The sequence below is a fragment of the Nilaparvata lugens genome, chromosome 1, assembly GCF_014356525.2.
Source record: "Nilaparvata lugens isolate BPH chromosome 1, ASM1435652v1, whole genome shotgun sequence".
Taxonomy (NCBI): domain Eukaryota; kingdom Metazoa; phylum Arthropoda; class Insecta; order Hemiptera; family Delphacidae; genus Nilaparvata; species Nilaparvata lugens.
The window spans coordinates 83,439,075-83,451,120 of record NC_052504.1 but is presented as its reverse complement, the minus strand read 5'-3'; the positions used below and the strand labels follow the sequence as shown (position 1 = coordinate 83,451,120).

Genomic DNA, 12,046 nt, shown 5'->3' with positions numbered 1-12,046 from the left:
AATAATTATACTTAATATCAATAATTATTGACGATACATTTCAAACAGCCATTAGTGGCTTAGACATCGATATTTCGCCGATACGTCACGTCATAACAGCACATAATTCACCCTGATGGAGGCTGTGGTTTTTAACTGCGCGAGGTCTACTGTTCACAGAACTACTAGTTATTTTTCCAACTGAATAGTTCAACAAATTCTATTGAGAGACATCAAAGGAAAATGCAAGGTGCTGCATTGTGATAAAGTTACGTTCGGCAGACGCCAGTGTGTTTTTTCGATGAAAATGGAAAAATATGCAACAGAAGCTCTGGCATCCAATTATATAATATTTTACCTGATTTCATGAAGAGTATGAATGAACGCAACTTCAGATCTCATCGAAAGTTTTAAAGATAGATTTCTCTAAAAGTGCTTTTTACTCAAAGGAATAGTATATTCAACATTACTTCACATGAATGGTATAATGTTTTCTTTCCCTGTGTGTTGTGTATTTGTTACTGTGGGCTGTGTATTTTTTGTTCGACCATTTAGATTTTTTGACAAGTTCCAGATCCCCCTGATTTAGGTGAGCAGTGAATGCTATTCAATCTATCTATCTAGTTACATCTATGCATGTAACTGGTTCATGGATTTGAAACATGAAACACCATTATGTAATGCACTTACCAAATGTAGTCCCAAAATAAGCACTACCAAATGCACTTCCAACTGGACAGTTGGGTTAAGCAAGCTTCAAGCTAGTTGAAGGCTAGCTGACATTCCCCTACACTTATGGAGGCTTATAACATTAATCCATTGTACCTTGTTGTTCAATATTGTTTTTTCTCTATAATTAAACAAAATAAAATAATTTTTCTCTCCACAGATGCAAATCTTAAACCACAACCACATCTGCAAAGAAAATTAGTTGTAAATAGGCTACAATAGGACATGGTTGACGGGATCAATTCTACTTATTATAATATTCACTCTATAGTATTCACTGATTTTCCAGATTTGAATGGAATAAAAAGCTTTTCAAAAAGACAGAATATAGGTTCAAAGTTTCGATCAGTGATTTACTTGTCAAGTGATCAAATTGACTATATTGATTGTTTTTCATAGAGGGATAAACTGAGAAATAATAAATACAAGTTTTATAAAAATTGTTCTGTATTAAAAATTTGCCTGAAAACAAAATTATCAAAATAATCTATCACTTTTAAACAAAGTAGGCTACATATATATATATATATATATATATATATATATATATATATATAGATAGATAGACATATAGACATAGCATGTTACATTATTATTGTATCAACGGTAAAATAATACTATTAATTGACAAAATTAAATATCATTTGCATATTTTATGTAGTATTGAAAAGCAGTAGTAATCTACTTAATTGCTTCTTAAATTTCATATTTCTTTGATAAATGATTCTTCTTAACTAAGTAGGAAATATACAGCCATCTATTATAGAGATATTTAGTTGTCAAGAATCAATTAGTACTCAAAGAAAAATCATGTGTGTAGGCCTACTGGCCTAATTATAATAGACAAATGCAACCTTGAAAAAATAATCCATGAAAAATAGACAAAATCTGTTAAGCTCTCTATTTTTCATGCGTTTTGTATGTAATTAAGGATTATTTTTTCAAGGCTGCATCTGTATATTATAGACTTATCCTACATCTTTCTCTTTGAAATTAGATGTTCTACAATTTCTGTGAGAAAATATTTTGTGTTGATTGTACATTTAACATAGTAAATCTGCTTCAAAGTTTGAAGTAACTTGTTTTTCTAGATCAAGTTTCGCGTATTTCGTCACATATCTTAAAAAATACTGTAGCTAACGGTCTGGAAACGGTTTCATTCAATCTCTCAGTTCATTTTACATAAAGTACGCTGAATTCAACGTTTTAATTGACAGCCAACAAATACCCGTAGGGCAGGAGAACTGAAATTCAGACGAAATCTTTCACTCTGTATAATTTGATAACTAAGAATTTCGGACCTATGTTAATTAGAACTTTTTTTCTTCTTTTGATGTGATCACTCCCTGGATTCTGGGCACCTTTTTCCAGAACAACCTGTATAACGTTCACTTGTATACAAAGTATCAATGTTATGTTATTGTATCCTTGAGAAGTGACTTTTGTCAATGCAATTATTTTGTTTGTGACATTTTTGATTCTTGAAATAATTCGACGGATGATCAACTGGTACTATTTTTATAATCTAATTATAAAATATTGTTGGCATCGTCGCCAGGCTTGGGTCCTCTTGCATTCAATGCTTTCTCGCTCTTCTGTTTATTTAATTTTGTTTTGCTCTTTTATCTAATCATCTATTTAATTTCCACCCAGTCACTCTGCGCTGTTATGTTAACTATATCTACCCATTTAAATTAGAACTTTATAAACTGTGATTAATTGGACTCGATTCATTTTAACAATTACAAATTATTTCTCAAAAGCTTACATCACATCGAAAGAATTACATCAAATCAAGCACTAGATTTTTATTAATATGATTCCTTGTGATATTCATCGAATAATAGATATGAGGGGAATAGAAACTTTAAGGGAACGTATTTCACTGGGACAATAAGAATTACTTAACTTCTGATGGAGATTATTATAAATGTTAATAATAGTCTAAGTGTATATTACATGCGGTTAGATTTTATATAATACTCCATATACGTACTTGAACTTGAAAATAATGATGATGTGGGTACTTACTTGGCACACTCTTCATCAAAGATGTGTCGTGGCTCTGTTGTTTCCCTGGAACAACGTTGCAATATGCACTCCCTCAACACGGTAACACCAACAAACGTTGGGTTGGGAAGATGATTATGATTAATAGTGATAAGAAAACTATCAAAAGTTCTATTTGCCATACGAAGTGGCATTGAGGCGCGACTTGCACACTCGCGTACATTACATTTTAAATAGATACGCGTTTGGTCGCTGGAGGTCACCCGATAGAAAAATCCATCGTCAATATGATATAATGTAGTATTGCGGAGCGTTACGATTTCCTTGACCAATTCCATGTCGACTGAATGTGTTTTGTCAACTATTGAACTCGCAACGCAAACGCACAGGTAGCATCCTCGTAGAGGGGAGGCAAACAATACTGAACAAAAATCTATTTTTTCCAGGAAGGGTACAATATAGAAAACACATGTTAAATATTTCCTGCCGCCAAAGTGCAGTACTTTATACCTGGCAATAGAATTTTTAGAAATAGAAGCATTTGGTTAACTTTGGTTTTACGCTTCAGTGAACATAGTCTATGAGCAGGGTAGTTCTACCTGGACACCACCGATGACAAATTGACCGGGCTTTCCAGAAGTACCTAACGGGAAACATTTGCTTTGTTTCATGGAAGCAAGGCATTGTAATACTGAATGAGTATTTATAGTTCTATAAAGCAAGGCCTTTTGGTTCTAATACCCGAGACGTCAGTCTGCAGATTGTTGTTATGGAATGCAGAAAACTTCTTTCACCAACCTTAGACAATAAATGCTGTTTCAAAAGATTGAAAAGATAGCATGCCGCTTCCAAAATCTATGGATATGGTTTATGTACTATATATATATATATATATATATATATATATATATATATTATATATATATATATCTGTGAGTGTAGCGTAAGGGACACACTATTATTCACCCACCATATAGCATATAATATATCGAACTCTGTCACTCCCACTCAACCACATCACTCTCTTACACATACCCTTTCCTTCGGGCTCACTATCTCGCACTCTCTCTCTCTCTCTCTCTCTCATGATAATGAAATAAAACGCAGATTTCTGTCTTTGACACTAATATCATGCTTTAGTTAGATCAATTATGTTTCAATTGCCATCTAAATCTAGGTGAACTATTTGTAACACATAAACTAATAATTAAAACCACCCTAAATAAACCTTGATTAGTCTCAACCGATATGGTTTACAGTAACTTTAAGGACATGACAATAAGACAATAATTGTGGGTTGGAAACGTAATTTTGAATATTTATTATAATAAAATATAATCCCATTTTTCTGGTGCTCCAAACTCGTTATTTAATAATAAACCTACAGTTTAAGAGCCATCACTGATAAATATGTCACTTAGTATAAATACAGAAGAACAAAAATCATAAACCTTATTCCGGGACACTTTCTCATTAATTCTTAATTCTCGTATAGCCTATGTGTATGATAAACGAAATTTGAATTTGAAATCACAACATTTTTTGAAAAACATACAGTTTTGAATTACGTGCTTATTCTACGAAAATTGAAACCCCTTTCTTAGCTGGCGTCTAGGAATAAGAAATATATTGACCGATAAATACAAACAATTTGGATGTTGATTAGGCGAATAGGCCTTGTCTAAAGGATTCAGCTTATAGTCTGTTATACAATAAATGAGCAATTCAATTCATAACATCTTAGTAGTCATCTTATGAATAGTGTAATCATTCATCAAATCAGTCTTATCAAGTCATAATTATCATCACCCAGTACAATTGAATAAATTAAGTCATACATTGAAAAAAGACATAAACTATTTATAAACTCACAGCACTGAATATCACATTTTCAACAATTTGAAAATTAATTTACGGAACAATAAGCATTTTCATTCAGAATTACATTTAGTGCGTTTTTTAATTTATTCAGAGGCAAGTTTCTTCTAATATAAGATAAAGGCAGATTATTGAACATGGAGTACACTAGATAGGAATAAATTTCAAGCTCTTACTCAATCTGACATTAGGAGTTACAATACTCTAGTAGTCCAGATAACAGTAGACCTCACTGAACATCCTTTGCAATGTGGTAACAAGAATATTCAGCCATCTACTAGAAATGCTATCTACTAGGAATAAAGTCATTTTAATAATATCAGGGCTTTTTTAAAATGTTTGCCAATGGCCCCACTAAGAAATCTGATCAGGCTGGTTGGAGACTTCCAATCAACCATACATTACATTACATTACCAGGGCTACCAGACATTGTTTTGCAGTAGTCGTACTATATCATAATGGAAAAAGTAGAACTTTGATATGAAAGTAATGAACTCACTCCGCTACAAATAAAATCTATTGGTGTGCTAATCTAAATGTTGCACTACTTCAATCCTGTAAAAATGAATACCGGTATAATACTTATTCTGAATTGATGGAATCCCAAGTCCCATTGCGCTTATGATAATTTTAAATGTTACTTTATTAACTCAGTAAGTTCAGAAAGTTATTGCTCAGTTGAATCAGAGCTACGATTAAAAAGATGATTTGGGAATTATCAAGTGGCATTTTTTGTTTTTCACTGGGATTTTCATTTTGTAACATGTAGAGACGCTTGTAGAACAACAATCTGTTAAATTTTTTATGGGAAAGATTTCATGAGAAAATGATGTTTTTCATTGACATTATCATCCGTAACTCGGAACGCCATGATAAATCTTGGCATCTAAAGCTGCGTTTACACCAAAGTTATTAACGAAATGTTAATAACTTAATCCTCACAGATTATTATAGATTGAACGGCACATGAAAAACACATATGTTCATCATGTGATAAGTTATGTTCAATCTAATAGAATCTATAGAATCTATTGGTGTTGACGCAGCTTTACTCTGTGACTGTCTGGAGTTAATATTATATCAATTTGAATTTACAATTCGAGACCGCAGCTCGGAAAAAGAAGAGATGATTAGCTCATAATATCGGGGACCGAGCTTCGCTCAGGAGTACAAAAGGATAAGTAATTTGCCATTCACAGGAGAATTTTAAAGAATATTTCAATTTGAATAATATTAAAAATATAAAATATATATTAATAATCTGATTCAGTGCAATCCAATATAAATGCTTAATCATAATTCAAATTTCATCCAGAATTTGAAATAAATCAAATTGAAGAGAATTGAATCCTCTACAACCCAACGTTAAGTACTTCTTTTTTCGACGTATTGTTGTTTAGTAATAAACCCTTGAGTGTAAAAAGTTAGTAGAAGAACTGTCTTTTTAAAGATTTCACAGTTTTAAAAGCGAATATCTCAAAAACTGAAGGAGATATCACAAAGCACTACAAAAAAACTCGTAGGAAATTTATCTAGCTTCATTTTTGTTCAGTTCATGTCACTAAAATGGATTGCTCTCAAGATACATGCGTGTAAGCCAGAAATGAAAAACTCAACTTTTAAACCACCCTCATCCCTTAAGCACAAGGGGTAGGGATGAGGACTTTTGATATGTTTACCTACTTACTATCCTTATAAGAGCTGCGGGATCAAAAATTGTGTTCCAAACTTTTCCTTCTATAATCTTTCGTTGACTGGACTATTAGAGGATTTTTATTATTCATTATTTTAGATTTTTCAAAATATTGTTCATGTATATGTTAGCAATAAGACATCAATAACCCTATTTTTGATAGAATTATGGAAATTTTAATCTAAAATTTGCAGTCCTAGTTTATAAAATCATATGAATGGACAAACACATCAAAAATAAGTAGCTTCAGTATAAATATTTATTTAGAATCATTTTATTTATTTTCCAATCACTTGATAATGGCATTATATAGCCGAAACATGTCGTGATTAAACAATTTTAAAAAGCTACTTGGATTTATAATTTTTATTTATATTTAAGAGTAGCCCTAAAGAAAAAATACAACAGTTTTAGGTACAATTTGCATTTATACACATTCCTTCAATAATTTGCGAGGAGGTATTGTGGTATATTAAGTTATATACCACTAGTATAGCCCAGCTATCGAAAATTTCCGATTATGTAAGTTTCTAAGTGTTCTTAATCTATCTATGTCGTGTGTTTCCTGTTTCAATTTATACCTACTATATACATAATGGTATTGACAACATCAACGTATTATTCTTTCAATAAATTGACCTTCACTCGATTACTTTTGTTCACTACAGATTATCATCTTATTTCCAATTTTCCAGCACAACTGATATGCAATAATGTGCTGTGTTTGCCAATTGTAGTCATGTTGCTCTTCTGAGTAGACGTTAAATAGTGGATACTCAACTCTTCAAACTAGAGCTGACAATAAAATTTCATGTCAGTTTATTGTTTTAGTTTTGATGTTCATTACCTACAGTTTGTGACAAAACACTGGTGAAGTTTCCTATATATTTTAGGGTATTCTAATGTTTTGAATCCATAAGGACATGAGTGGCCATCTGCATCAATTCAATCTATTTGTATGCCAGTTGAGAGAATACCATGGTCTGAACCAAAAATTATAGATGATTTTTCTCACATATCAATAAAAAAAATGCTCATTGAATAATGTGTTTATTACTACATTAGACCGAGGAAGTGGTGGACACTGGAACAGGCTTTACAAGCCTAGTCCATGATGGATGATGATGATGATGATGATGATTACTACATTATTATCATTCCTCTGATAATCCTCTGATTGTCCACGATCCAATAAAATATTTAACTTTAATACATTATGTACTATAATCTACATCCGGTTGTAAGACTCTTGGTTTGTATAAACTATTGTATCAATAGGTGAATAATTATAATAATAAATGAGGTATGATTAGGTAAGGCAAGGAAAATTGTTTGAGTGCTACACACTAGATTTTATCATTGCTTTATTGTATCCATTCTGCTTTAATCATTTACAAGTTGCATTATTGGTGTTTGCAGTTGAACAAGAGGCAGAAGGAAGTTCAATGGAGGATGAACCAGAGATGTGGTCCTCAAACTGCAGCACATCTGAAACTGCCAATACAAAAGAAGTGGGTGGACTGAATCAGCATTCAATCTCTCCAGTGGAAACGTACATTGAGCCAACTGTGGCTGGCAAAAAGACCAAGCTCTATAGCTGTGCTGACTGCAGCTATAAAACCACATGGATCAGAAATATTAAGAGACACAACATGAGAAAACACACTGGGGAAAAGCCTTTCAGTTGTGAGCTATGTGACTTTAAATGTTCTGATTCGTATGCTTTGAAGCAACATATCAGAACACATACAGGAGAAACACCTTTCAGCTGCGAGTATTGTGACTATAGATGTGCTCGTACAAGTGATTTGAAGAAACATATAAGAACACATACAGGAGAAACACCTTTCAGCTGCGAGTATTGTGATTATAAATGTGCTCTATCTTGTAATTTGAAGAGACATATCAGAAAACATACAGGAGAAACACCTCTCAGCTGCGAGTATTGTGACTATAAATGTGGTCAATCTGGTACTTTGAAGAAACATATCAGAACACATACAGGAGAAACACCTTTCAGCTGCGAGTATTGTGACTATAAATGTGCTCAATCTGGTACTTTGAAAGCACATATCAGAACACATACTGGAGAAACACCTTTCAGCTGCGAGTATTGTGACTATAAATGTGCTCTATCTTTTACTTTGAAGAGACATATCAGAACACATACAAGAGAAACACCTTTCAGCTGCGAGTTTTGTGAATATAAATGTTCTCTATCTTCCACTTTGAAGAGACATATCAGAACACATACAAGAGAAACACCTTTCAGTTGCGAGTTTTGTGACTATAAATGTGCTCTATCTTCTACTTTGAAGATACATATCAGAACACATACAAGAGAAACACCTTACAGCTGCGAGTTTTGTGAATATAAATGTGCTCAATCTTCTACTTTGAAGAGACATATAAGAACACATATAGGAGAAACAACTTCCAGCTGAAAGTTTGTGACTACATGTAATACTCATTCAAATTATTATTATTATTATTCTTTTTTTTACTATGTAGGGTGTAAAAAATAAACGAGATGATATTAGATAATATCATAGAGAAACAATAGCATAAGTAGATATCCCATGGTATAGGGAATTTATGTCGCAACTTTTACTGTTATCTCAAGCTGATAGTCCACATAGTTCTTTCCTATGAAGCTTTAGCGTTTATGACGCTGGTAGTCTCTCATATTGTGCCATTCATACACTCTCACCCCAACAAAACAGGTAAAATTGACAATAATCGACAGTAATCGGCTTGAGATAACAGTAAAAGTTGCGACATAAACACCCTATACCATGTGAGTAGTATAAAAAGGAGGACTCTGGGACACAAGTGTCCCAGAGTCCTCCTTAACCTCAAGGTCACCCATGACGTCATAACCTAACCTAACCCAAGTTTTTGACCTAACCTAACCTCAAGGTCATCCAAAAAAAAAAAAAAAAAAATTAAAAAAAAACGATAAATAAAAAATCAAAATTAAATAAAAATAAATTAGAATTAATTTCACGACCTTTGGGAGTGGTGGGAGACTGTTTGGGTATATATATGGGAGCTCCTAGCCATAAGAGCTATCATTGTGTTGCTGACCTAGTTGGAGACAAGTTGCTGTTTTTAGTGTGTGCTACAGTGCAGTTAAAGTAAGTACAATCTATATTGTTTATTATTATTTTAAAAGACCCATTTTGATGAAAATACTTTATGTGGGGATGTCTCCTCACACATCATGATGATGATTCAGTTTGAGAGAATTTTAAAAGACCCATTTTGATGAATTCTATATTGTTTATTATTATTTCAAAAGATCCATATTGATAAATACTTTGTGTGTGGGTGACTTTAAGATGTCTCCTCACACACACACATCATGATGATCATTCAGTTTGAGATAGAGAATTTTAAAAGACCCATTTTGATGAATACTTTGTGTGGGGACTTTAAGATGTCTCCTCACACATCATGATGATCATTCAGTTTGCATACTATTCATTTTTTCTTAAAACTATTCTTGTTGAATGGGCATTGTAAAATCCAACCCTCCCATACTAGAGATAACCACCCATACAATATTAGAGAACCACCCATACTAACGGCATGTATGTCGTTTTCAGCCATGATCCGATCCAATGGTATTGACATGAACAGCAGGCTTGAAGCAGCCTACCTTGCTGACCAGATATCTAGAGGACGTCTAGTGATAATGTGGGTACCTCATGATGAGGGAGACCAAAGGGCTTACAATGAACTGATGTCAAGGGGTAGAATGGAAGTACAATTCATTCCAAACAATCCTCATTTACCACCAATTACATTTGGACCCAACCCTAGACAAGCTCCCCACAACAATAACCTCCATTCCTACAGGTCTGCTCCTTACAACCTACAAAATCGAAGCCTTACTTCTACCCAAACTCGTAATCCAACATTCTGCGTCAATGGCCCACAATCTATCAATCCCCTACCCTGCGAACCTATCAATCACCCACAACAACCATTCAATCCTACTATTAGCCGCCCAACTCTGAATCCTACTCTGAACAATGGCAACATTCCCCAACCAAACAATATCAACCGTCAAACAAATAGCATTCCCCTACCAAACAATATCAACCGTCAAACAAATAGCATTCCCCTACCAAACAATATCAACCGTCAAACAAATAGCATTCCTCTACCAAACAGTATTCAACATTCCAACAATTCTACCCAGCAGCCTAACCGTTCTACATCAAATCCTCCTCATTCTCTTCTTACTCCTCCTCCTCATCCTCCATCTCCTTCTCCTCCTCCTCCTCCATGCTTCCAAACCAGTGCTAATTCAAGAAACCCAAGTACCCAGCCACGCCCTCAACCACATCAATTCCAACCCTGGAACCATGGAGACTTTCGATTAATGTGGGTGCCAGATGACCCAACCTTCCCACCCCAAACCTTCCTTTAAGCATACCCCTCAGTACAGCTACACCCATCACATCAGAATAAATAAGGTTAGACATTGAAAAATTAAGTTTCGCCTCTGTGCTTGCGATACACATCTTACATCCATCATTAGTGGTGGTGTTGGAGGAACCATATTTAAGGATGATGATGAGGATGATGGAGTAAGGACGCTGATGCAGGACATTCGGCTTCTTGGTCTAGAGGATGGTTCGTCTATCATTGATGGGGAGGGTGGTGTACTGGGTCGGGATGGCTCGAAAATTGATGGTGACCTTGAGGTTGGTGTATCTTGTGGAGATAATGGACGGGGTGGTTGGAAACTGTACTGTGGAGGGAACTGGCGGTAGAGAGGGGATGAGGGGGTGACTGATCGATGGGTAACTGGGGTCAATTCGCTGTATGGTGGAGGTGGGCTATCAGGGCGAGGTGGAGGAGGAGAAGGGTAGGAAGTCGATGCATTGCGCTCCATATTGCCTGAAAACGACATACATGCCGTTAGTATGGGTGGTTCTCTAATATTGTATGGGTGGTTATCTCTAGTATGGGAGGGTTGGATTTTACAATGCCCATTCAACAAGAATAGTTTTAAGAAAAAATGAATAGTATGCAAACTGAATGATCATCATGATGTGTGAGGAGACATCTTAAAGTCCCCACACAAAGTATTCATCAAAATGGGTCTTTTAAAATTCTCTATCTCAAACTGAATGATCATCATGATGTGTGTGTGTGAGGAGACATCTTAAAGTCACCCACACACAAAGTATTTATCAATATGGATCTTTTGAAATAATAATAAACAATATAGAATTCATCAAAATGGGTCTTTTAAAATTCTCTCAAACTGAATCATCATCATGATGTGTGAGGAGACATCCCCACATAAAGTATTTTCATCAAAATGGGTCTTTTAAAATAATAATAAACAATATAGATTGTACTTACTTTAACTGCACTGTAGCACACACTAAAAACAGCAACTTGTCTCCAACTAGGTCAGCAACACAATGATAGCTCTTATGGCTAGGAGCTCCCATATATATACCCAAACAGTCTCCCACCACTCCCAAAGGTCGTGAAATTAATTCTAATTTATTTTTATTTAATTTTGATTTTTTATTATTTATTGTTTTTTTTTAATTTTTTTTTTAATTTTTTTTTTCAATTTTTTATTTTTTTTAATTTTTTTTTTTTTTTTTTTTTTTTGATGACCTTGAGGTTAGGTTAGGTCAAAAACTTGGGTTGGGTTAGGTTATGACGTCATGGGTGACCTTGAGGTTAAGGAGGACTCTGGGACACTTGTGTCCCAGAGTCCTCCT

General features: G+C 34.2%; 2 protein-coding genes across 2 annotated transcripts in view; both read left to right on the top strand.

The window, feature by feature from the left end:
• The window catches only part of LOC111058404 (oocyte zinc finger protein XlCOF6-like), a 44,899-nt gene extending 35,951 nt beyond the window's left edge, over positions 1–8,948 (top strand). Inside the window, exon 10 of the mRNA XM_039443195.1 lies at positions 7,710–8,948. Coding sequence (XP_039299129.1) covers positions 7,710–8,734 — 1,025 coding nt within the window. The 3' untranslated portion in view covers positions 8,735–8,948. The remainder of the gene's footprint in view (positions 1–7,709) is intronic.
• Positions 8,949–9,258: 310 nt separating this feature from the next.
• Positions 9,259–11,892, top strand: LOC120356591 (sporozoite surface protein 2-like). The gene is made up of 2 exons (XM_039445545.1): positions 9,259–10,369; positions 10,409–11,892. Exons 1-2 carry the CDS (start codon positions 9,886–9,888, stop codon positions 10,726–10,728), a joined length of 804 nt encoding a protein of 267 aa, XP_039301479.1. The 5' UTR covers positions 9,259–9,885; the 3' UTR covers positions 10,729–11,892.
• The last annotated feature ends 154 nt before the right edge of the window (positions 11,893–12,046 follow it).